The sequence below is a fragment of the Acartia tonsa genome, chromosome 8 (genome assembly GCF_053477335.1).
Source record: "Acartia tonsa isolate MP-2025a chromosome 8, ASM5347733v1, whole genome shotgun sequence".
Taxonomy (NCBI): Eukaryota; Metazoa; Arthropoda; class Copepoda; order Calanoida; family Acartiidae; genus Acartia; species Acartia tonsa.
Genome location: NC_137267.1, coordinates 34605840 through 34632779, shown reverse-complemented (window position 1 = coordinate 34632779; position 26940 = coordinate 34605840). Strand labels below are relative to the sequence as shown.

General features: G+C 31.5%; 3 protein-coding genes across 4 annotated transcripts; all 3 read left to right on the top strand.

The window, feature by feature from the left end:
- Window positions 1–368: 368 nt before the first annotated feature.
- Window positions 369–4520, top strand: LOC145326792 (uncharacterized). The gene is made up of 2 exons (XM_080170205.1): window positions 369–445; window positions 1614–4520. Exon 2 carries the CDS (start codon window positions 1621–1623, stop codon window positions 3958–3960), a length of 2340 nt encoding a protein of 779 aa, XP_080026331.1. The 5' UTR covers window positions 369–445; window positions 1614–1620; the 3' UTR covers window positions 3961–4520.
- Window positions 4521–4929: 409 nt separating this feature from the next.
- On the top strand, window positions 4930–7558 carry LOC145326793 (uncharacterized). Its single transcript, XM_080170206.1, has 2 exons — window positions 4930–5033; window positions 5442–7558. The coding sequence occupies exon 2, from the start codon at window positions 5466–5468 to the stop codon at window positions 7491–7493; it is 2028 nt and encodes a 675-aa protein (XP_080026332.1). The 5' UTR covers window positions 4930–5033; window positions 5442–5465; the 3' UTR covers window positions 7494–7558.
- A 1861-nt stretch (window positions 7559–9419) lies between these two features.
- On the top strand, window positions 9420–26842 carry LOC145326794 (alpha-latrocrustotoxin-Lt1a-like). 2 transcript variants are annotated; one of them, XM_080170207.1, is made up of 8 exons: window positions 9420–10641; window positions 16923–16997; window positions 17837–17913; window positions 18401–18493; window positions 19944–20060; window positions 24222–24303; window positions 25011–25085; window positions 26777–26842. In XM_080170207.1, exons 1-8 carry the CDS (start codon window positions 10579–10581, stop codon window positions 26825–26827), a joined length of 633 nt encoding a protein of 210 aa, XP_080026333.1. In that variant the 5' UTR covers window positions 9420–10578; the 3' UTR covers window positions 26828–26842. The 2 variants fall into 2 exon arrangements, with proteins under 2 accessions (XP_080026333.1, XP_080026334.1); XM_080170208.1 differs by lacking the exon at window positions 9420–10641 and adding an exon at window positions 13447–13696.
- The last annotated feature ends 98 nt before the right edge of the window (window positions 26843–26940 follow it).

The window sequence follows — 26940 nt, the reverse complement described above, 5'->3', positions numbered from 1 at the left end:
TTAGATTTCCAAATTGATCAGATATTTATTTCAAAATTCAATATTCTTAGTATTGTCCCAAATTATGAATTAATAAAGAGGTAAATTCTTAAAAATCTTTTTTTGGCTCACTGCCTCACTAAAATAGTGAGCTAAAATTATCCCCACTAAATTTTTAGCGAGCTTCACTAATTTTAGTGAGGCAAAGAATTTTTAGTGAGGCAAAAGTTTTTAAGAATCTACTTCTGATTTTTTGTGTAAAGGTATACTTATATATATATTAGGTACATTAACTTTTTTTATTTTTCGATTAACACATGTATAATTATATTGTATACCAATTGTTTCTTTGAGCTATTTCAATATTTGCTTAAATGTCATTTATTTTCAGATCAAAAAGATGAAAATAAATAAAGAGCAAGAGTAATAAGAACTGTTACCTACCCTTGATAATTTCTAAATCCAGGTGACATACTAACTATTTAATTTGTTGCTAATTATTAATACTTTCCCTTATCAAATATAACCAATTATAAGGGGGGGGCCGGGGGGGGGGTAATGCAACTATCTCGTAATAAATGCGCAAATGGCACTTGGAATACGAATTTCGTTATGAAACTTGACATGAGTAATCCTTGGTAGGTCTGTTTTCCCTAAATTGAAAAAAAAGTTGGAAAAGTAACGGCTAACGGCTGGCCGCTCAGCCGTTTAGCAGTTTTTAGGTCATTTTCAGGGCAAATTAAAAAACATAAACATAAAACATAAAAAACATTTATTCAGTGACAGATTACGCCCCGTCTTACAAAGCAGTACATAAAATAGTACACCAAGCTACTGCTTAGTACCAGGTGTACTTTACAATTTTTCATAATAATTATAAAAAAATTGTATGACTAACACTAGATGTTTGGTGTGGCACTGATTAGGCTTCCCTAAAATTAGGAATATGCGTATCCGAGATGTTTGCATTGCCTTTTTTTTAGGTTGGCATTAAGTTAACGAGAATAAAAAGATAATAATGTCAAAATAAATGTGGGTAAAATTAAATGGACAGGGGAAAAGGAGAAAGAAAGAAGGGTTACAACAAATTTTAAGGCTAGTTTTTCTTCAATTTTAAAACCATTTCTGTAATTAGGTAATAATGTAAGGTTTTTAATAAATCCAGGCAAATTACGTAAAAATTAACATTCGAAACATATTTTTGCTTTAATTCATGTTAACTGATACAAATAAACATTTTTAAAATTTCTATTACAAGCCGCTTAACGGCTAGAACCGGCTGAAACGGTTGGGAGCCCTAAGAGTATGATGCCTAGATAGGGCTTGCGACGTGTCTAGGGGTAGGTTTTTATGGGCACTGAGCTCAAAAATACTACCAAAAATAGTATTGGCTCATCCATATAGCAGCTGGGTAACGGCCGCTGCTCAGCTGTTAGTAAATTTTTTAGACTATTTAAGGATATTTCAAACTTGAATATTTTAGTATAATTTAACTTCTTCAAATAATATTTTTCATTTATTTTAGTGGCATGGCAAAGCTTCGATACCTTTAATTATTTAAGAATTAATTTTAAAATATTGATAACATGGCTAAAATAAGGTAAATCATATGTTTAAAATGTATTTTTTTGTAGGGGAGACATGGATGAAAAGATTGCCTCCTTCCATCTCAAAATGAGAGATTATGATAAGTCACATCCCAACAATATCAACTTCAATTCTATCGACTACCCTGCAATGGATACAGTTCCCTTTCCTACTGGTCATGTTATAAATGAAGTACACAAAGAAACATTTTCTAATATGAGAAAAGCTGATATTTTGGGGTTGTGCAAAACGAATACTGACCTTCAAAATGTTGGAAAATTAATGTTAGGGGATCTTTTGCAAGCTGATATGAATCCTGGCGGAGAGTGTATAGTCAACCATATTCTTGCACAGTTTAATTATCAACCTGTAGATGTAGCAGGAGGATCCTACAAGGCATTAATGGGTGACTATGTTAAGAATCTTGTAGATAATTGTAATGATTCCCATGAAGCTACTACTATTACTTTTCATGATGATGATCCAGATAATGTGAAGCATTTTATTAATTTGTTCAATGAGAGCATGGAATCTCAATTGAACCAATCTGTTCCAACCTCCCTATTTAGTTTCAAGATATATTATGTTGAAGTTAAAGATGGAAATTATGCCAAAGTTATTAGAGAGCCTAGTAAGAAGAATAGTAGGAAAGCTGTTACTCATATAAAAGAGTATACAAATACATTACTTCCGGCCAGAATTTCTTTTACTATCTACCAAAAACATTTCCACATAATCTTCCCTTGGGTAAGAAAACATGAAGAACTACTTCTGTCTATCACAGGAAAGACACATGACATCTACAAAGGTTTATTTTCAAAGCTGAAAGGAGTAGCTGTTGGTTTTGAGTACTCTAAAGATTTGAAATCCCTAAATGATTTTCTCTCAGACAATTACTTATTTATTAATAAAAATGGTCCCCTTGTGATAAAAGGTGCTGATTTGTCTGTACTGCTTATCTTGACCGGCATAACAAATGTTCCCTACAATGTGAGTGCTCTTGCTTATCATTTCCTGGGTATTTATCACATACAGTCATTTGTTGAAGCAAAAAGTCATGGTTCTGGGTATTTGCTGTTTTTGAAGAACACTTCAAAAATAATTTGGAAGATTGCAGTAATATGTCAAATTTTATTCACAATGCAGATAGCTCCAACTCCTGGCATGGCTTGGCTTATCTTCAAAAGACGACCTGTTCCCTGTTTAACCTGGATTATCATGTTTTTCAATGACATTCTTTATGGAGCTGAACTACCTTGTACAGCTGATTATGTTGGCCAACCTAGAAGAATGCTGTCCTTCTTATCCTATTCCAAGGTCAAATATTGGAGTTCAGACATTTTACTTTTGTTTTTACCTGAGTGGCGGGGAGTAACAGGTGGTGGAAGTTTAACAGATAAGCAATGTCTGCAATTTATGTTAAGATATGTACAAGTTCTGACCTCTAAATCAGTGCCCAAATCATTAAGGATAGCTGATCCATGGGATATTGGAATAGCCTTGGGTTACAATTTTAATGATACTGTAGTTTTCAATCCCAAGAATTATTCCAGTGTTGGCATAATTTATGATGAATTTTGCAATGAGCTCCACAATGGAAAAGAGTTGGAAGGTCAAATTATTCAACTTGTAAGAAATGGTGATGAGGAGCTCATTGTGAGAGACATTATGCCACAGCTGAAACAAAGCATGTTGGAGAATCAGAGTGCCAAGGATTTATCACCAAGTAATGTTTTTCTTATGCTGTGTTGGAGACATTTCAAGTTAGCAGAATATTACTTTCATTTTTATCATCATCAGATGGATTCAGCTGATTTCTATCTTGGTATAAATTTCTTTCATACATCAGCACATCATATTAAAAAGCCTTCTCAAGTTGTCAAGAATCTTGAGTTAAGCAGGGCGTTACGCATCTTAAAATGTCAAAAAATGCTGAAGAATCCTACTACTGATGCATTAGGTAAGAAAAATGCTAGAAGGGATCTTGCGAAGGCTTGTAAACAAATTGGAATTTCAGTTGACCAGGCCACTAAGTATGCATGGAAAAAAATAAAGGATGCACGAAACAATTCCAGTGATGCCAAGGCTGATCCTCTATTAGATAGGGAATTGGATTTTTGTGAATTTACTGATGATGGTGAAATGGTAGATACTACCGAGAGTTGGGCTGAAGAGGATTGTTCTACTAATGACACTAATAACTCTTCTGCTGGTGGTGTTACTGACACGGATTTTTTTAATAGTGATGCTCATAATGTTATTACTGGTAGTGTTCCTTCTGAGGTTAGGGAAAATTATATCTTTATTAAAAGTGAGGATATTACAAATATTAAAGTAGAAGATATTAAAGAAGAAATAGAATATAAAAAAGACCCTTTATCTATTTGTTCTTGATAATTATTACAAGAAAAAAAACATTTTTCTTTCGTTTTTTTTCATATTTGAAAATAATAATCATCTAAAAGGGATAGTTGCATGAATTGCATTAAACGAATTTGGGTACTTGAAGTAGAGAACCTTTAAATTTTGTTTGTAGTCAATTTGATAAATATAGGTTAACCATGAAGATAATCATAAGAAAATTAACTTTTACCAGGCAGTTTTTGTTTTAAGTTAAAAAATGTCAAGATTGTGATGAGAAAAGCCACATTTTCAGAAAAATTATTGCAAGCATAAGTTACATAAATACCGTCTAACTTACTTACAATTTTATATAACTATTAATTAGGCACCACTAAAACAGCCCTCGTGCTGTTTTTGTTCAAACAAGACAACTATATAAGTGGAATAGGCATATCACAATAATAAAATCATCTTATCTTTTTAAAACTACGTGGTAGAAAATTAAATTCTTTCAAATACATGACCTATAGATGTAGTTTAAATCATTAAACAGGAAAAAATATGCAGTTACTAAATGGAAATTTAGATGTATTTCATGGAACTATCCTTTGAGATATAATATATTAATGAGAGCTTCCAATTTAATATAAAGAATCTATTTCATTGTGTAAAGTACACGGTACACTGACAAAGCTTACTTGTGGGACGAACCTTCTAATGCAACAAACCTTTTTTTTCTAGTTAAAGAAAGATTTTTTTATTAAATCTTGTGAGTAAATACATACATACCTATATAAATCATATTACAACTTCTCTAATCGGTAAAATTAATAGGTAATAAATATTTCCATTTTTATAACATAGATTATATTATGTATAAATTTTAGAAATTCTTGCTCGTTCTAACCAAGTACGTTAGTCCATCTAGTACTTTATCAGTGTACCGTGGACAACATATTTTTTTTTTATTTATGTACGAATTATTAAAACTGAAAGTAAATGATTTTTTTATTTTGATAGGTAACTTTTTTATTTTCAGAAAAGAGAAAATGCTAATTTTTAGAAATCTAACAATTTAAAGCTACGGCATTTTTAATCAAGCTTTTATAAACAGCCACGAACAGGTGCTTTTTGTAATGAAGATCCTCTAAAGGTCACTTTGTCTGTTAGTCTGTAAAGGTAGTGGGAAATTGAGAATTACTTTGTTGTTACCAGAATTTAGAATTTTTTAAAAAGAGTTCGGTGTCGCATGTACTCTATACCAGATTAGCTGGTCCATCGCTCTATTTATAATAGCCTGGTTATCCTTATATAAAGTAACAGGATGTGTGTGTGTCTGTTTGTACCACCGAAAGAGTTCTCCTTTACAATGTAGCTTCCTAAGAGAAATCTCCCCTTGTATTACCCCTTCCGAATTTTTTTTTAACTTTTTCTTTTTAAAACTATGATTGAAAGTAGGTTCGAAAGTAGTTTTCATTATAAACTAATATATAAATATAATTGTATACCTAGTAATAATGTTATTTTTTCAGGAGAAACCCTTATTAAGAAGTAAAATGAAGAAGGAAATCATATGTAATATTTGCAACAAGTCATTTACCAAAAACTGTGCACTGAAAGTTCACATGAGAACACATACAGGGGAGAAATTATATCAGTGTAATGTCTGCAACAAATCTTATTCTCAAAATAGTGCTTTAACAATTCATAAAAGAACCCACACTGGAGAGAGGCCATATCAATGTGATATTTGTAGCAAATCTTTTCATTGCAAAGGTACTTTAAATATTCACAACAAAGGTGTGCATTTAAAAGAAAAATCTTACAAATGTGATTTTTGCAATAACGCCTTTATTTCAAGTAACCATTTAAAAAAGCACAAACTGATACACTCGGGGGAAAAGCCTTTTAAGTGTGATTTTTGTGATAAAGCCTTTGTTCATGAAAATTATTTGAAAACTCACATAAAAATACACAAAGGTGTGAGACCATTTAAATGTGAAATTTGCAGTAAAGCATTTGTTTCATTAGGCATATTAAATAGTCATAAAAAAATCCATACAGGAGTTGTGAAAACATTTAAATGTGACATATGTAGTAAAGCGTTTTGTAGTAATAATAAATTGAAGCTCCACTATAGGATTCATACAGGTGAAAGACCATTTAAATGCAATATTTGTGATGAATCATATAGAAGCAATGGTATATTAAACATGCACAAAAAGATGCATACTGGTCAATTAAAATGTAATGTTTGCAATAAGGTATTTTCCTCTGAGAGTACACTGGCAATACACATGCGAACTCATACAGGAGAACAACCATATAAATGTGAAATTTGTAATAAAGCATTTGTTATGGAGAAGAATTTAAAACTTCATCAATTTATTCATACGGGTGAAAGGCCATTTAAATGCAACGAATGTGATAAAACATATATCACGAGTAAAGGTTTAAAACTACACAAAAGAAAACATACAGGTGAAAAGCCATACAAATGTGAGATTTGCAATAAAGTATTCATGTATAGTAAAGATTTAAAGTCCCACCATAGAATTCATACAGTTGGAAACCTATCTAAATGTAAAAGTTGTAATAAATTTTTCTCCTCATGTTGCACTGGAATAAATGAGAAGGATAGAACTGACATAGCAGTGAAACCATTTGAGTGTAGTATTTGTGATAGCATTTTCTGTTGCAATGATAACCTGTTAAAACACAAAGAAGCGCACAGTGATAACAATCAAAGTAGATCTTATCACAATTTTAAATGTTTATCATGTGAAAAATCACCAACCTCTAAAAGAAACTTAACCATACCCGAAAACCAACATTCAGTTACTAGTGAAGATATAAAATGTGATTTTTGTCAAAAGTCGTTTTCTTCTATAGACCAACTAAAGTCACATGAAAAAGAACACCTTCCTAAAAAGGATTTTAAATGTGATTTGTGTGACAAGAGTTTTATCTTAAGCAGTTCCTTGGACATGCACAAAATAGATTGTATTTCTATTAAACACATTAAGCATAGAGACAATATTAAAGAAGAAATTGAGGAGGAAACAACTCTTGGTGATGATCCTCTCAATGTCCACACTGAAATTATTACAACTGGGAAAGAAGAGAGAATTATTCTTATAAAAGATGAAATAGATGAGAGGGAAAATCCCATCTCTAATGTTGATTGTAAAGACATTAAAGGAGAAATTGAAGAGAAAACATCTCTTGATGAGGATCCTCTCAATGTTCACACTGAAATTAATGCAACTGAGAAAGAAGAGACAATTATTCTTATAAAAGAAGAAATAGATGAGATGGAAAATCCTATCTCCAATGTTGATTATGAAGACAATATTGAAAGAGAAAATAAAGAAGAAGAAACTCTTGATCATGATCCTCTTAATGTTCACACTGAACTGAATGCAACTGAGAAAGAAGATGGAATTGACAATATTAAAGATGAAATAGATGCTAAGGAAAATCCTATCTTAAATGTTGAGTATTCTGTTGAAGATAAAGTTGATATTATTGACATTCTTCATCATAATATAAAAATTGAACATTCTTACTGTGCCAAACCTTAATTATTAAATTTTTTTAATAAAATAATTCTTTAATCTAAAATCCAATGCGTTTCTTGATCTAATATTATAATAATAAAAGCAAATAGCTTTTACTTCATTCGCCAATTAAAATGAATTAATACTTTCTCTTATGACCCTTGGGACCCCCAAAACGTGGTCTTTAAAAAGTTTGTCTGTTCGTATATTATTTTGAAATATCAAGTTTAACATTTTTTGGTCAATATTCAACGGATTTAAATTTTTTTCTAATAACATTTATACATAGTCATCCTATGCTGAAACTCGATGTTCTAAAGTAGTAAGAAGTTTGTTTGTCTATCGATATGAAATTTTGTTAAGATCAGCCATCTTTCATTGAATTTTAAAGTTTTTTCCAATAAAAGCACTCAAAAATAATTTTAGTCGTCAAATACATTGATTGGATGTCTACATGCCAAAGTAGGTTGTTTGTGTGTATCTTAATGTATTTTTGTATACATCGCCTTTTTTCAGATTGTAAGTTTCTGAAAACAATCGAGATTGTTAGAATTAGTTACTATGTGTTATATGTGAATTTTCTTTCTATTCTCAATTTGATGATGACTCTAGGGGGCTTGGTGTCGATTTGGGTTCGAGACCTCTCCATGCACCTTGAATTATACTCTTATGATTGCGGTGTGAAGTGTCCATGTCCATCAGACAACCAATCCGTTTATTGCACGACCTTAGGTGAGAAGACTTAACTGTGCATAGCAATGAGTTGCTCCTGTTTTGTGCCAAGGCATTTCCCCATCTCTAACTATTCGATGTCGCGCACCTGATATATAAATAGAAGAAACCATTTTTAACGTCGTAAGTTATGACGTGGTGTCAGGCCGAGATTCAAACCTTCCCGACAACAAAAGGATTTGCTACGTGTTTCGCAACAGCCACGGGTTTCCAATTCTCAATTTACTAGGTATAAACATACATAACAATTCGGGTAAATTGCCATTTAATTGTGATTTTGCATAGTTGAATTTTCTTCTAGTAATGCTTTGACTCAACCTTAAATGAATCACATGGGTGATAACCAGTCCACCATACTCTTGGGATTCATGTGAGAAAGTACAATTTTTGAGCTATTCTAAAATTCATAACAGCGGCGAGAAATAATTCACATGTGATTTATGTCAAGAACTTATTCAAACTTAGCAAAGCACAAAAAATCAGCTAAACATCTTAAGATGTTGGAATCTCCTAAAAAATAGTTGATAAATGCGAAGAATCATTCACTTATTTATCTAGGCTAGTTATAATTGTCCTGTCGAGTTTAAATTTTAATGATGATTACTGCAACAATTAGGTATGATTTAGAAAGCGTAGCAACACAATAATCATTAGCAGAAAATACATAGTTCAATTAATACAAATAAACTTTTTGACAAAAATGTTGATATGATATGATTATCCTATTCATCTGATTTTTATAATGAATATTCCTAGGACAACAAGCTACAATATGTTAAGCAAAGCATCTCAATAATCAAGTCCTAAAAATAAGAATGTCCTCGAAAAGAATTCAATATTTAGGCAATTTTGCAACAGGTATTTTACAAGAAGTCTGTTTAAACTTTTAAATTAATATTCTGCTTATTAAGTTTTGATATTTAGCAAGCGTTCAAGTTTAAAACAATCAAATCAAATAAATAAATATACCTACCTTACTTTTAACATTAGAAGGCATGCTTTGAATTTGTTTTTAGTAGCGATGCTACTCTATAATTCACAATGTACGTCCGTCTGTTCGTCCGTAATTAATGAATTGGGGGAAACGTGATTTTCTCGGCTCCTTTAGCAGGTTTTTTTATATTTTCCAATTTTTCTCCATATCTTTTGTTTTAATGGTCCGATTTTCAAAATATTTTCAGTTAAAGATATCAAAATTAAATTTCCCGTCGTTTGAAGAAAACAACAATGGCGGTCAGACTGTCTTTTAACAGGTTTTTGGCTATTTTTATATGTTTGACATATTTCCCCATTTAAATCTACTTGTACGTATTCCAATCCACAATTTTTTGTGCTTCGCTACTTATGGATGTTGTCATCCTTGTTAAATCAACAAAAGCGAAGTTTAGCGGATCAAACGGATATTTCCAAACACACAGCGGCTGCGTTTTTAATGTTAGGAAACGGAAAGAGATTCTTCGTTATCATTAAATCATATCGTCCATGGAATCATCATTCTACAATGTTAGGTTGGTATTATAAAAGTTAAGGAACATAAAAAGTTGACGCTAAAATATATACAAGGGCCTGGGGTATAAACAAGGATGACAATATCCATAAAAGCAAAGCTCTACAATCAGACAGTAGAACAAACGAACATTAACTCTTGTAGAGTGTTAGAATTTAAAAAGCAGATTATAGATTTAGGGTATAAATAGATAAAATTGGATTTAAAATCATTGCAATTTTACATACAGGATACTACTCAAGGAAATACTTGAATTATAAGGACTTAATTACAGAGGTACTTTGCTTATATCATTGTACTTTGTTGTAATTGGAATCAAAACTTTGTTGTCAAAAAAGTAAAAATTCATGTTTTAAATGGACGTACAGACTTTCTGGTAACGATTATAGAGTTGCTACGCTTTCTAAACCATACCTTGCTGATTTTGGAATCATGAAATTGTGTAACCGCCACTGATTTAAACCGCCGCTGCCTCTGAAATCAGCCATCTACCCATTTTAAAAGCAACGCTTATCATATAGCAAACATAAACAAAATTATCCTATTGTATAAAGAAGTAAACTGTTTTGTCTGACGTACCCAAAATGTTATAAAAAACTAACAATTAAAATACCATTACAAAATTCTAACATATTTACTCCTCTTTAGACGTAGCGATACACCCTAACGGTAGAAATGCTTTGCTATTGATAGTACTACTCTGTACATACACTTTATGTGATAATGATTATTCTAAATTGTTAAAATAACAAACTTCTGGCAAGCACAGTCAAGTGTTGATAGTCAAAGCGTACAGATGTCAGTTCTTGTATCTCCTCATGTGTTTTGCAAGATACATTAGTTTTTGTTAAAGTTTAAGTTTGATATAAAATGAGTGAAAATAAAAGTTTGTTAAACGGATTCACTTCTTTGCCAATGATGGATAATACAGAGGTACTTATTAGTAGCGCAGCTACTCTATATTTAAGTAGGGTATGCCCGCAGAGAGTTGAGACAATGCGCTATTTATTAGACTAGTCCCCAAAGTTTTATTATAACGTTTTCTTATTCGTTGGCTGAACAACTTTGAGAACTTAAGTGAATTTGATTGGTTGATTCATTAATTTGAGTGTTCAAACGTTTCAACCACTAATTTTAATCTACAGAAGGGGTAATTTTGTGTATCATTGGGGATGTTTATCAATTTATCGGCCATTGTCTTATCTCTTTAGATCCCTGGAATGCCCGTCTGTCCATTACTTAGAGAAAGTATTTTAGATATAAAAAAATTCAGTGAAAATTTTGGGTTCAACTTTGGACTTTACTGCGTCTTACTAGAGACAATAAAAATAGTACTTAAAGCAGCTGTGTCAGGCGTGTGACATCAATAATAATAGTAGGGGGAATGCCTTGGCAAATAAACTGGCTGAACAGAATACCATGCATAATTAGGACTTCCAGGCAGAGGTCTTTCACTTATAGTGTTGGTTATCTGTTGCTATCGAACGCATACAACTAGCGACTAATTGCGGTTTTTATATGATCAAAATGACATGCTAAATTTGTCTATAGGAAGTTGTAAGTGAATTTTTAGCTTTCTGGCATGTTCATAAATGCTAAACTTAGAAATAAGCAAATAGTCGTAAAAATCTGTGTACTTAAGTATCTATTACTCATAGATAATACAAAAACGTATTGTACTTAAAAATTTTAAATATCTAAAAACAACAGTAATACCGATATCCAAAAAAGTGAAGATCTTTCAAATGAGTTGAAATTGAAATAGACCTAGAGCTGTGCTGTAATTGTGTCATTAAAAATAACACCAAAAATATTGGTAAACAAGGACGACAACATCCATAAAAGAAAGCTCTGAAATAGTAGGACAAACGAACATTTAACTTGTAGAGTGTCGGAACTGAATAATCAGAATATAAATGTATAAGTCTTAACAAAATTATAAGTAAATTTGTTGAAAAAATGCATGTTTTAGATAAACGTACGTAATGATTATAATCGCTACACTTCGTAAATCGTACCTAACTGTTATAGGAATCATCATGTAAAGTTTGAAAAGCAACATAATCGGTGTATAACATAGGTTTTTGTCAGACTACATAACATCACCAATTGTACCAAATCATGTCAAGAATCCTGTAACATTTATAAAATTTAATAGAACAATGTATTCCTAAATTTAATAAAAGTCATTCATTATTTGTAGAAAAGCTTCGTCTTTTAGTGACATTTGTTTGTTAAACTCCCCACAAAAACTAATCTTTAAAAACACACATTTTTGAGATCTATGAAATGTACAAAATTAATGTCTAGAAATGGATATAATGTTCTCGGATATTGTGATGGGGAAATTAGGTTGCTACAATAGTCCTCATTTATCGACAACAAATTACAATATTGAACGCCGTAATGATTATTTTGAAACTGTTTTATGAATTGTAAATAATTAAGAAATTTTCAAGATCTTACTGGAAATAAAAAATACACATACTTACAAACTGAGTTAAACTACTGAGTTTTAATGGGTGGGGGGGGGGGCTTATTCTTTTAAGGGGCGTTTGTGATGTCCCAACCCTCAACAAAATAGGCTAAAACCACCGCAGGACCAGTATTTATATCCCCGCAGAATAGGCCCCAATCAGTTCGGTGGTTACCGATATCTTAAGCTTCAGACAGACAGACACATTATACTTTGTATTATAGATGCACAATACACATTATTACAAAGTATGTTTATGCATGTTTAAAGTTTGAGTCATAAAACATACAAACAAGTTTTTGTGAATTTGTAACTGACTTCAGTTAGCAGTAATTTTTACATAATATACAATGATAAAAATTTTAAATATGTTAATTTAAGATTTTACGCGGAAAAAAATGTAGAGTCATTAATTAACAGAAAAAAGAATTATCGTCAAATTAATGTTGATTGAAATGCTTATCTTTATAAACAAATAGTTTTTTTTTATGTTGTTTCCCTTTTGTTTAACATTTAAAGTCAACTTTAAATGGCTTTTTGCAAATATCGATTCTTTTTCGCGGATTTTCCCTCGATGTGTATTGTTTATATCTTTTTTAGGCCGCATTTAAACTTGTCCTAATTTTTCAGGTGTGAAGTAACTTCGGATCATGGAAAGAAAACGAAGTAGTGTGATTCGTCGTATTTTCAACGTATCTTTTTATAGGTTATTTTAGGTAGTGATGAGAATCCGGATCCGGAATCCGCCCAATTTTCGGCCAATTTTGGAATCCGAATCCGTATCCGGAATCCGTTTTTTTATAGCGGATTCCGGATTCTAAATTGGTAGGCTAAAATTACCGTCTTGAGTTTTTTCTTACAACTCCCTCTTTTTGAAGGCAAAGATCACCCCCCCCCCCCCCCAACACACCACCTCCCCCCCTCCCATTTTAATAATTACTAATGTGATGTAAATGTTTTAGTTATGCAGGAAGTCAACACTTTAAACAAATCAAGGCTTCAACCAAGTAACATAGTGATAAATTAACGAAAAAAGCTATCCCTCTGTGACGGACGGCCTTTTAAAATACTGCTAGAATCCGGAATCCGAATCCGGAATCCGCCAAAAATAAGAATCCGGAATCCGCAAGAATCCGTCACTTTTTTGACGGATTTCTTCAGAATCCGAATCCGGCCCAAAAATTCGACGGATTCCCATCCCTAATTTTAGGTTAGGCAAATGTTAATGATTGCCACGCAGGGTTAGAGCCCCTCGCAGTTCTAGAAATGGGAGAAAAGCTACAGTAAAAATACAATCAATCCCGCTACTTCGTTTTCTTGCCATAATGCGTAACTTATACTTAAGTGTGAATATCGAAAATTAGGGAGATTGATCTTATTGAAGTCAAGGAGAAGGGGCCATTGTGCTGCAGTAATAAATTTTAGAACTGGTTGCTTTTGTTGATATATAAAGAAATGCTTTATGCGGAAATGATATCTTACCACTTAACTTTTATTCATTGTGTTAATCAGGTAGGTTTATTTATTATACTCATTAATAAAAATTAGCATTGGTCTATTAATTATACTCATAAATAACAAAATAAAAAAATAAAATATTTTCTCATTCTTTGGCTAAAAAATTATAATTACTTTTTATTTAATCTTGTTTGGTTGGATCTTGGTTATTTTTTTTATTATCATTGGGAATATATCGTTCTTATATCTTATCCCTTAAGATTCCTGTGTTTATTAGTCATGTTATCTTTCTTTGCTAAAAGTAAACAAAGGGGGGGGGGGGGGTTTAATGCAACCATCTCGTAATCAATGTATAAATGGCACTTAGAATTCGATTTTTGATCTGAAATTTTGCATGAGTAATCCTTGGTAGGTTTTTTTTCCCTAAATCGAACAAAAAGTTGGAAAAGTAGCGGCTAACGGCTGGCGGCTCATCCGTTTAGCCATTTGTTGGGTATTTTCAAGCGAAATCCATCACGAAACCTCTCTCCACATAATGCTCTTTTCCGATCTAAAACGTTTTCAAACGGTTCTACCCGGTAGTTGCTGGTACTAGAAATCTAAAAAATGTTTTTTTTGTATCATTTCACATGATTTAAAGCAAAAATATGTTTCAAAAAGTTGATTTCTACGTAATTTATGACAGATTTGCCCTAAAAATAGCCAAAAAACGGCTAAACTGCTGAGCCATTAGCCGTAACTTTTTCAACTTTTTTTTCGATTTAGGGAAAATAGACCTACCAAGGATTACTCATGCAAAATTTCAGATCAAAATTCGACAATGATTAACATATTAAGCGAAACAATATTTTTAACGTCCATAAGTAGCGAAGCACAAAAAAATGCTGGAATGAACCGGCAAAGTAAAACAGTTAATAATAGAGCAGATGTTCATTTGGCATAACAAAGAAAAGAAAGATAATATGTAAACTCAAAGAAAATCACGAAACTTTAAAAATAAGGTATATGTCTTTGTAAGTATGACCAACATACAGAGGGACACAACAATTTGTAGACTAGATATTCATCTGGCTATATCGATTTATAAACACGATGCACTTTTTAGTAGCGAAGCTACTCTATAATTCGAAATGTCCGTCCGTCTGTCTGAGACAAAGTGGGGGAAACGTGATTTTCTCGGCTCCTATTAAAGATAAACAACAGAAAATTTTAGTGAAGATTCCCATGACATATGCGCATCTAATCTTTACATTGTTTTGTCAATCTGTTTGTTAATTGGGGTGCTAGATCGATTCCTAGATTTTTTTTTGTTTTTGTAATTTTCTCAATTCCTTTTCAAGACAGACAACTGTTATTTTCAGGGATTAAGTAAATTTGCATCCTACATATTTTTACTAAGTTTCATTAATATTTGTATATTGATTGGGGTGCTAGATCGATTCCTAGTTTTTTTAAGTTTTCATAATTATCTCAACTCCTGTTCAAGATAAACGGCTGGAATTTTTAGGGATTAATTAAGTCAACATTCTACGCATTTCTATAAAGGTTTTTTTAAAGACATCATAATTGGTTGGGGTGCTATATCGATTCCTAGTTTTTCAAGTTTTCATGATTTTTTCAAATCCTGTTCAAGATAAACAGCTGGAATTTTTAGGGATTAATTAGGTCAACATTATACATATTTTCACCTAGTTTATTAAAGACTTGCTATTGGTTGGGGTGCTAGATCGATTCCTAGATTTTACTTAGATTTTACTTAGCTTAATGCTCCAAACGATATTATACATCTTTAAAAGGTTTCGTGATTTATTTCATTTCTCTTTTACAGGGAAGCTTCTCATAGGTTTATAACCATTTATAAAGTGGAGAGTGTACTCCTTATCTGTTTGTCTGTGGAAAATACCAGATAGAAAACTTTATAAAAATTTCATCATTTGAAAGTTCAACAAGGATGACAACATCCATAAGTAGCGAAGCTCAGAAATTATGAATGTATATTATGAATATATTTACAATATACCAGTGTCATCCTATATATTTGATGAAATAGGGAAATGACAAAAACTTCAAAATCACGCAACCTTTCAAGCACGAAAAATGAAAAATCTGGGAATCGATCTAGCACCACAATTTATAAACAAATCTTTATGAAACTTGATGGAAATATGTAGAATATGAGCATATTCAATCCCTGATAATTTTAGCCGCAAATCCTGAATAGGAATTGAGAAAAGAATAGAAAACCTAAAAATCTAGGAATCGATCTAGCACCCCTATTAATATAAAAATCGTAATAAAACTTATGTAAAATATGTAAAATGTAAATTTAAGCAATCTGTGAAAATTTCAGCCCATTATCTTAAAAAGGAGTTGAGAAAATCAGAAAAACATGAAAATGTAGGAATCGATCTAGCACCCCAAATAACAGACGGATGGACAAAACAATGTATAGATTAGATGTGCATATGTTATAAGAATCTTCACTAAAAATTTCAGCTTTCTATCTTTTATAGGAGCCGAGAAAATCACGTTTCCCCCACTTTGTCTCAGACGGACAGACGGACAGACGGACGGACAGACGGACAGACGGACGGACATTTCGAATTATAGAGTAGCTTCGCTACTAAAAAGTGCAATTGCGCAATATTAAAACATTTACATTGAAAACGCAGACACTTTAAATCCAAACTTTTAAGTTTTTAACTAAAAATTTTTTTTTGTTATGTACGAATCCCTTCCCCTTCTTGCCCCATACAGTTTATATGATGAAAATTAAAAATTATTAGGAATCTCTCCCCACCATTATATATGTATATTTTGTGTAGCAAGAACACCCAAAATTCACTTTGTCTGTTCGTCATTCCTTCCGTAACATTATGGGGGAAATGTGATTATCTTAGCTGCTACCTAAGATAGAAAACTGATACTTTGCATGTAGATACCCTTGACTTAAGAGCAAGCATGAATCTACTTGGTCCATTGGTCTACTGATAATTACTACTGAGGATCTAAAGGGATAAGACAATAACCTATTAATTGACGTACATTCACAATGATGATACACAAAATTAGCCCTTCTGTAGATTAAAATTATTGGATAAAACGTTTGAACACTCAATTTTATAAACAAGAAAATTAAAACTTTGGGGACAAAAAAGTGATAAAAAGCTCATTGTCCCCTATCTGTTCGTTTGTCTATCCATGAATATTTTATTTCTCGCTTTTTATGGAAGTTTTCATCCTTGTTTTACATAAAACTAATTTTTTTATTTCTGTTAAGGAAAGAAATGTTGGTGAAATGAAATTCACATTTTGTGAGAAAAACGACAGAAAACTTGCTGAAGAAATATTTCAGGAAATTAATATTGAATACAGAAACAACAACAGAAATATTATTACTTGGATATTTAACCAGATTTTTCTCTAATAAAGTACAACCCGGGAGCGGGTTAAAACAACGATTTACCCCATCCCCTCCCCTCCTAGTGGATGAACGAACTGACCAATAAAGGAGTTTCATTGAGTATGAAATTCTGCCGCTTGTAGCTGTTTAGGGGATTGGCAAAAAGTATGTAGTTTTTTTAACCGCTGATGTCTCCCCCCCCCTCACCGGTTTCTTTTCGTAGCATCAATCAAAGAATGAAATTATCCTCCGAAGAGAAAACCTTCTAGAAAAAAAAACATACAGATCTCAAAACTAGGCTACCTCCCCCCCCTTTATTTTCTTATGCCTAAATCTTCTACCCTTTGCAAGATAAAAATTGGATTTTCTGTAGTCGACTATGAGGGGCCAGTACTCCCTCCCTGGTATAGATATGACCTTCAAACTCTGATATGTTCTAGTACATGTCCCTAATGGTATCTGTATACATTTTTAGCTCTATATCTCAACTTTGAAGTGTTTAGCAGCCATTCTTGCAAAAGGTTGAATATTTGAGCATAAGAAAAATGCGCTAAAACCATTTTTAAATGTTAACACCAAAGTTTTGAATTTTAGATTTTACTGTACTTTTTAAATAAAAACTAAAATATTTTTATGTTTTTCTATTAATTGCATTAATAAACGAAGAAAATAAGCCATTAATCATTAAATTCTGATAACTATAAATGGGGTAAAATTGCTTTCAAAAAAGTTCTCATAAAAAAACATACTGTATATAGGTTTTTTTTTAAATAATTAATATTAATTAACAGAATGCTCCTGAGATGATAAATAAATCTTATGGCGTCAGAAAATCTACAAATCTTCATAATGCTGCTTGTAGAGATAGGTATCTATAAATTTATCTTTCTATTTTTCTAATGCTTCTTTTTAATCTATTTTAATAATAAGACAAAAATCTACAAATTTTCATAGTGCTCGTTGCATTTAACTGTTTATTTAAATTCTATATTTTTATATCTATATAGTTTTGATAAATTGTTCATTTTATTGTGAGATTAATTATGTATCCTTTTATCTGTTTATCTTTTTATTTTCATATCTAACCATCCATAGAAGCTGCTTATATCTATCTATCCATCAATAAAACTAACCATCTATCTATCTTTTTATCCATTCACGTATCAAATCATCTATCTATCATTCTTAATTTCCTACAATCTTTCCAATGATCAGTAAGACAAAATGTATTATTTTTTACAGCTTGTTGAATATTAACATGCTGCATTTGTTTTTGTAATAAAAAAATATTACAATATTAATAATAAAACAATTTTGATTTCATTTGTCTGTTCGGTAAATTTTGGATTTTTTAGGTCGAGTGTGGTTGAATTTTTGGTGTCCAAAGGAGCCCCGTGTGGTAAAACTGATATAAATGGAAATACTCCGCTTCATATAGCCAGTGTCAGGTAGAGAAATTATCTTTCTATCTATATATAATTCATCTATTTATATATTACTAGCGGATACGCCCCTAAAAGTTTCTAGGGGCACTTGAGGAGGGGAAGTTGAGTTCGATAACCCAGTTTTTTTAGATTTAAAAGGAAAAAAATGGGGGGGGGGGGGTGGTGAACCACCCTAATCCCCATTTTTAATTTAAGTTTTTAAAATATATAAAAAGATTTTTTAAGGGATGAGTAATTTTTTCTAGGGGCGATTTCTTTTGGGAGAATGGTGATACCCACCCCCAAAAAATAGGTATAATCCTTCCCTGGACCTTAGAGTAGCTACCCTGTAAAGGAAAACCATATAGGTTCAGCGGTTAGCGAGATCCTTTGACAGTCAAACACCATGTAATTTTATTTTTAAGGATTCCATCAATCTATCTATAGCAACTATTATTTATTCAACCATTCTTTCTTTTTCTATATAAATATATCTATTTATCAACCTATTTTATATATACTTGTATCTATTCTTATAGATCTTAATAAAAAGAAAAATTGATTGTCTTGTCTATTTATCTATTATCAATCTATTAGGTACTAGATCCACATTTTCTTATCACTATTTTTTTGTTTTTATATATAATAAATTACTTATCTTTCTTAAAATAGAAATAGAAGAATAGAAGCATATTCTGAACCCTTTTTTCGTCAGATCTAAGAAGGAACATTTCTAGCAGACAAAAGTATTGTTTACTTTCGACTCAAGCTGATGTGGATTCTTAAGAAATTATAGACTCGCTACTCGATAGTGAGGCAAAATTATTTTTGAGAAAAAACATCCAAAAGCACATTGAAAATCTACAAAAATGAAACAAAATCATATGTTAATAACCCTTTAAGATTTTATTTAATTTTTGTAAATTTTTTTATTCGATTTTGGAGGATTTTTCACAAAAATAATTTTGCCTCACCAGCGAGTAGCCAGCCTAACTTTTTTTTAAGAATCCACCTCGTTACTAAGCTTTCAAATTTAAACGAAATTTTTGGGCAATTAATTCTGATTCCGCAAAGCTTTCTACTAAGAAAATATACTGTTTACAGCTGACTTTTATGTATGTATGAAATGAAAAAAAACATGCCTTCGTAGCAAAATGTGTACACAATTTCAACCAATGAGATCCAATGTAAATTCCATTCCGATGCGATTCTCCTATTGGCTCAATCAGACATTCCCTCTCTTTCTTAGTACCTTTATTTTTCTTAATTTCATTAATAACACTTAAATCCAGGGGGAAAAGGCAGTAAAATGTCCTTAAACTATCCCAAAACTTAATTTAAAAAACACATCCAGGGTCCAGGGACCTAAATCAGTTCTGTTGTCACTGAGATCTAAACGGACAAAAAAATAACTTCTCTGCTTTTTAAATTAAAACTATAAATCATTTGTACCTAATTATGTATCTATACTTAGAGGAACCTGTAAAACAGTGGAGCTGCTATTGACTCCTGTGTGTATACTGCAAGGAAATATCGACGGGGACTATCCTATCCATGTGGCAGCTGCAGCTGGCAATCTACCAGTTGTCAAGTAAGATATTTAGCTACCTATCTGTTTGTATGTCTATCTATTTTTTTATGTATTCAGTAGCGGCTACGCTGTTTTTCTAACCACTGCAAGGGTCTCGAACTCTGCAAGGCTAACCCAGTGCCCAATTTAACATAACAAATTTGATTAAAAGTAATATATGAAAACGCAAAAATACCCCTATATTATTTCATTCATTCAAAAAATAAGAGAGGGGGGTCATCAGGGCTCAAAAATGTAATTTGAGAGAAAACGCCTATAATGACCTTTTTATCTGATATTTTGAAATGTTTATTATGGATTAAAAACAAAACAAGTGTATATTTTAAAATTAAACGCAAATTAATAAAAAGTACTTTTATGTATGTATACCTTTCATTTTGAAGCAAAAGATCTCATAAACTCCTGCGAATATAAGATACCATTTCTTAAACACGAAAAAAAACTTATTTTTTGATGATTATTACCTTGATCAATGAATAATGAAAATAGTTCTTTCGTATTATAGACAGCTTCCCGCAGATAGTAAAATAAAAACTTAAAATTAAGAATTAAATCCAGTTTAGTTGGCCCTGGGGGGCCAGAGCCTTTGGTTAACTAAAATTGTTGATTTTATGATTTTTTTCGATTATTGTGGAAAATTTTCTCAAATAAGCTACAGGATTTTTCAGTATGGTTACAAAAAAATCTTAGCTGAAAACCTTGATAGGGTGTTTCAAGAGATATGTCTTTTTTAAAAACTTAGTTATGCATAGAAAAAAAATTTATACAAAATGCTTTATATATCTGGAAAACCTGTTCTGGGACATTTATGTTTAAATATTTAAAAATGATTATTTCAACAAATTATGACTTAAAAACCGGTTTTTCCAAAGGCCTTATTTTGGAAGATTTAGTTTGTCTTGAAACACCCTGTATGATATTCAATTTTTAATGCAGTCTAGAAGATAAACATATATATAAACACATATTTTAAAAGCTTTCTAACACACACAGAAATAAATTATATTATAATAGAGAGTGTTGTTTACTTAACTCCCACCCCTGTTTAAAAGTTAAAATAATGCCTCCACCGGAGGTAGTCTAAGTTTGCTGGATACTTGGAAGATACAGACCTGTTGACTCATACCTGGATCCTAGATACTAGAATCTACTAATAAACATATAGGCTAAACTTTTCTATAATTAGGGTCAGTTTGTCCGTCTGATAATTAAGACATGTTAGATTTGTTTTTATCAATTTCAAACTTTGCATGATGATCCTATACCAGTTGGGTACAATGAAGGATGCATAGCAACTCTATAAAATAATGAAAGTCCATACATCAATTTACAACAAATGCTCATGTTTACTTTTGCATAATATAATAATCCTTTTCATATGATTTTTAAAATAATGATTCATGGGATAACAAAGAACAATATTTTAAGCGAGTCATCTCTAATTAATTCCTAAGAATGAAAGCATATCCTTTTACTGTAATTTTGTAACAATGTACAATTTTGTTTAGACTTAAAAATTAATATTCTGCTTATTAAGTTCTGACATTCTACTAAAGTAATATTTCATTTGTTCTTACTTTTGTTTTGTAAGCTTTGCTTTTATGGATGTTGTCATTCGGTATGATTGTTATTGTAAATGTGTTTTATTTTCAATTTATATTTACAATTATCTGTGACTGGATGAACCTGCAGAATAGAGCCATGGGCTGTAAAAAATTTATCAACAGGCTCAAAGGGTTCTTTATCTTTGACAAACGTCAGAAAATGAGAAAGTAATGTACCTTGTGCTATAAAAATGGAATTCCAATTCATGATTTTAACATAGAAATTATTGAAAGAACCTCCAATAACAAAAAAATTTTGAATGGATATACATATAGATATATAGAGTATTTGTTAAAATCAAGAATAGATTTATTGGAGAAGAAAAACGACACCACATATAAGAGGAAATATGTAAAGACTTTAAAATAGCCAAACACCTGCTAAAAGGCAGTTTGACCGCCATGAAGTTTTCTTAAAATGACTAAAAATTTAATTTTCAAAAACTTACTTAAGGAACCCTCAAACGTGGGGGGGGGGGTAATTTGTTCTAAAGGGATGAAAATAAATATTCTTTCTAAAACTTTTGATGGTGCCTATGGTAACCTCAACTTCGTTTGAGGGGACAAACACCCTTTGGACGTCCCTGCCCCCTCTCCAGACAAAAACGACCTTGGCATAAAACATTTAATATTGAAATTTGTAGAAATAAACTTTCATTAAACATATTTTTTTGATATAAATAAATAAAATGCATAAAAATGCCATTTTCATCTGATAATTAAAATAGGTTAATTATAAAAAAAAACATTTGTTGTCTACGCGTGTATGTTATAATTTTACGTACATCTTTTTTGACAAAGTAACAGGATATCTTTCAATTTGTGAGTCTGTCCATCCGTTGCAATATAGTTTTCTTTTTGATTGAGGGTTTCCCTATCCTTCCAAGAAAATCGATCCTAGAAAAAAGACCTTCCTTCCCCCTATAGTTTTTTACTTGAAATTGTCCAGCCCTTCTCTCAAGTGTCACCAAAGGTCTCTAGGGGCGAACCCGCTAGTTTTATATAATAGATTCAATAAAAGGAACTTTCTCAAAAGTACTAAAAACTGATTGAATATCTGTTTAAATGTACAACCCCTAAATTTAGAGAGGCCTTAAATCATATTCATATTGCAGGGCTCGGCATCCGTGCGTATGCCTCATATAAGCCTCAGATATATCAACCTTTAACAAAAAAAAACAGCTGGAAGTCTAAACCTGATCCAAATATAGAAATTCTTCTTTTCGAATAATTTTTTAAAGCATCCTTACTGGTTTTAATTTAAGGCTTTGTCGCGGCTGACGCGCGGCTGCCGAGCCCTGTTATTTTGTTACTACATGAGTGAGTTTTGTAAACTCATAGCTATTATTATTTTAAGTGAATACAAAATTAGTGACAAAGGAAAAATTACTATTTTGTCCATCATAAAAAAATTGCAAATAGGATAGTTTGAGTAATTTATAAATGAAAGTTATGGCCCAATGATATTAAACAATTTTGATATACTGTAGCAATAAATAATTAGTAATAAATGGGAGCTTTTCTCAAAATACCTTAGTGCACCGAAACCACCCCCCCCCCCCCACCTTTGGTTTTATAAAAATAAGGAAGAGTTTTTCTATATGCTTACTCCTTCCTGGAAATTCTTACCCTGCGGGGCTACCCAATGTAACTTAACCTAACCTCACATAATGTTCAAAATAAGCACATGAAAAACACCCAACTCAAAATTAATAAAAATAAGGAGGTGGTGAGTCCTATGCTCGACTTTAAATTCTTTCTTTTCGCATTTTGTATAATGTATGAAGACATGTAATAATACACACAATTGGGGGTTGTTTATTTTTATCCAATATTTTTTCCCTGTACCCCTGAGCATTACACGATGACTCATTTAAACAAATTATTTTCATATTTTATACATGTTTTGTAATTTTAAACAATACATAAATGTGAATCATGATTTATAGAAAGGACAAGGACTATTATGCCAATAAGTTGCGCAGCAATAACAAGCTTTTATTGGTCAGTTTCTTTATCAAGAAACATTGGAGGGGATGGGTTTAAGGGAATGGATATAATACGATGCGAGAAAATATATTATTACTTGGATGTTACACCAGATTTTCTACTAAAATGAAACTCGCAGTGGGCAACAATAACGTTAACAATATCCATCCCCTTAATTCATTCCCTTAAACCCGATGTTAGACATAGCTTTTTCGTATGGATGAGAACCGGTTCCTATCCACCGGATTCGAATGAATACGAGAATAAATCTATTACAGTTACTAATTCAATTGTTTAAAAGTTTTCAAGATTTTAGGTAGGTATCATAAATTAATTCGGTAAATTTTACACATGTATGGTTTACTTACACTGTAGGGCTTCTAGAAACTTATTTTGCATAACATATTTAAACAAAGAAATAATGAATTTGATTTCTTCTATTTACAGCACAACTTATTTTCAAAAACTAATTGTACTTTATCACTTTATTTTATGCATGTTTTCATAAAAAAAAACTAGAATAGAAAAATGACTGTAATAAATTTTGATACTGAAATGTTGTTTTTAGGTTATTATTGAATTACATGACAGAGCTGAAAGGAAGCATCAACTGTATTTGTGAACCTCATTCTTGTAAATCTAGTGAAGAGGTAGCAATTAAATCAATCTTACAACCAACTGTTAAAATCAGGGATCTAAAGGGATAAGACAATGGCTGATAAATTGATGTGTAATGTATATCCCCAATAATTATACCTACAATTAACCTTTCTGTAAATTACAATTTGTGGATGAATGAAACATTAGGACACTTAATCTACTGAACAAACCAATCAAAATTTAAGAAAAGTCCCCAAGGTTACAAAGCCAATGAATAAGAAAAGGTTATTATAAAACTTTAGGGACTAGTGTATTAGCCCAATGTCCCCTCCCTTCCTGGCTAACAATGAAAGAACATGCCAATACTTACATATATTCAAGCTATTTTATTATCTAATGTCACCTTTCAATATCTTCTTTTTTGTTTCTATTCGATATACTAACGACTGCGCCCTTAGCATCTAGGGGAGCGAGGGCAGTGAAATAGACTAAAACCATCCCAAGGCTTAAAATAATTGCCTTAAACCATCGGTATAATGGTTTGAGAAATTTTAACACACAACCAAATAAAAAACCGTACTGCTTTATATACAAGTAGTTGATTTGCCCCTGTGGGAGGCCAGAGGATGTCAAGAAAATAACCCACAACCACCCCCAAGACATTCATAGAGCTTTCCTGAAAAGTACAATCCATTCGGATAATTATTTCTGTGCTTCTTAAGCAAGAATTTTTCTTTTTTACAGGATTTTTTTTCAGGACACACCTTTGCATGCCGCTGCTCAGTTTGGACAAGTTGATGTTATGAGATATCTTCTTGATCAAGGAGCTTTAGTAAGTAATCTATCTATATGTTTATCTATCTATCAATCTCTGATGTATATGAAGCTCTATCTGTATTTATCTTTCTATCAATCAATACGCAGAGTTTGGGCAATTTGATGTTATGAGATATCTTCTTGATCAAGTAAGTAATCTATCTATATGCTTGTCTGTCTATATATTTATCTTTAATTGGGGGGGGGGGGGGAGGTTTTTTTCTAGTGACGATTTCCCTACTACAAAATAGTTTTAAACCTTCCTAGGAGAAATGAGAAACTATATTGTAACGGAGAACCATATCGGCTCAGAGGTTAGCGAGATCCTTCAGTATAAACAGACAGACATACATACAAAGACTCATAGTCATCCTGTTACTTTTATGTAAGGATATATCTACATATATATATGTGCAGCGTGACCACATTTTTCAGTATACTGAAAATATTCAGTATTCTTCAGTATTTGGAAATTGGGGGTTCAGTATTTTCAGTAAATACTGAATATTCAGTATTTGAAAATTCTATTCAGTATTTTTCAGTTTTTGGAAATTTTTCATGATTCAGTATTTTCATTATTTCTTAAATTTCAAAAATTTTTGCATAAATAAGATGTTTTTTCATGTAGTTGATGTCAGATTTTTTTCGGCGCTTCGCGCCTCACTTTACTTTCCTTTAAATTACCGTCTGTATGTCTGTATGTCTGTATAAATGTCTGTATAAATGTCTGTATGTATGTCTGAAACGTTTTGGGGAAAATGTGATTTTCTCAGTTCCTACAAAAGATAGAAGGCTGAAATTTTTTGTCAACATTCCCATCAATAAGGAGCATAATAAAGTATAAAACATCATTAGCGGTCGGACTGCTTTTAAGCAGCTTTTTAGCCGCTTTTAATTTTCAAAACTGATTTTCTTGGCTCCTGTAAATGAGAGAAGGCTGAAACTTCTTGTCAACATTTCCATCAATATGGAGCATAATTATGTATAAAACATCAATAGCGGTTGAACTGGTTTTAAGCAGCTTTTTGGCCGCTTTTATTTTTCAAAACTGATTTGGTCGGCACCTGTAGAAGAGAAAAGGCTGAAACTTCTTGTCAACAATCTTATTGATATGAAGCATTATTAAGTATAAAACATCAATAGCAGTTGGACTGCTTTTAAGCAGCTTTTTAGCTTAAAACTGATTTACTATTTTGTCTATTTTATTATAGATTTTGTGCTTCGCTACTTATGGATGTTGTCATCCTTGTAGAAAATCTAAGAGGCAAAATTAAAAGATCTTTAAAATATCCCCCTAATTATAAAGCTATGATATATGAAATTTTAAAATGAGGAATCATATAAAAAAATACTTGTTCAGTATCTGTATTTTTTTGTTCAGTATTTCAGTATTTTTTCTTATCTTAGGATTCAGTATTTTCAGTATTTCCTTTTTTTAGTTTATTTTTTTAGGATTCAGTATTTTCAGTATTTCCCTTTTTTTAGTTTATCTGTTTGTCTATCTGAATATCAATCTTCCATCTACTATTAAAATATTCAAAATAAAAAATAATAATCAACATTTTTGTTTTAGTTTATTTTTTTAGGATTCAGTATTTTCAGTATTTCCCTTTTTTTAGTTTATCTGTTTGTCTATCTGAATATCAATCTTCCATCTACTATTAAAATATTCAAAATAAAAAATAATAATCAACATTTTTGTTTTAGGTTAATGCAAGGAAAGGACAACATTATATTTTGAACATTCAAGGCCAATAGATAAGGGATTAATTCCATTATGTATTCGCATTCAACTTATACTTCATGATATTCTAAACCTATTCAATTAAATAAGTTAACTACTTGAATAGCCTTGAAAAAGTTTAAATAGA

Excerpts from the sequence above, each read along its gene's own strand:
- LOC145326792 (XM_080170205.1), top strand. The coding sequence starts at position 1,621 with ATGGATGAAAAGATTGCCTCCTTCCATCTCAAAATGAGAGATTATGAT.
- LOC145326793 (XM_080170206.1), top strand. The coding sequence starts at position 5,466 with ATGAAGAAGGAAATCATATGTAATATTTGCAACAAGTCATTTACCAAA.
- LOC145326794 (XM_080170207.1), top strand. The coding sequence starts at position 10,579 with ATGAGTGAAAATAAAAGTTTGTTAAACGGATTCACTTCTTTGCCAATG. Across the intron at positions 16,998-17,836 it reads TTGCTGAAGAAATATTTCAG|AATGCTCCTGAGATGATAAA; the intron begins GAAATTAATATT and ends ATTAATTAACAG. Across the intron at positions 24,304-25,010 it reads CTTGTAAATCTAGTGAAGAG|GACACACCTTTGCATGCCGC; the intron begins GTAGCAATTAAA and ends ATTTTTTTTCAG.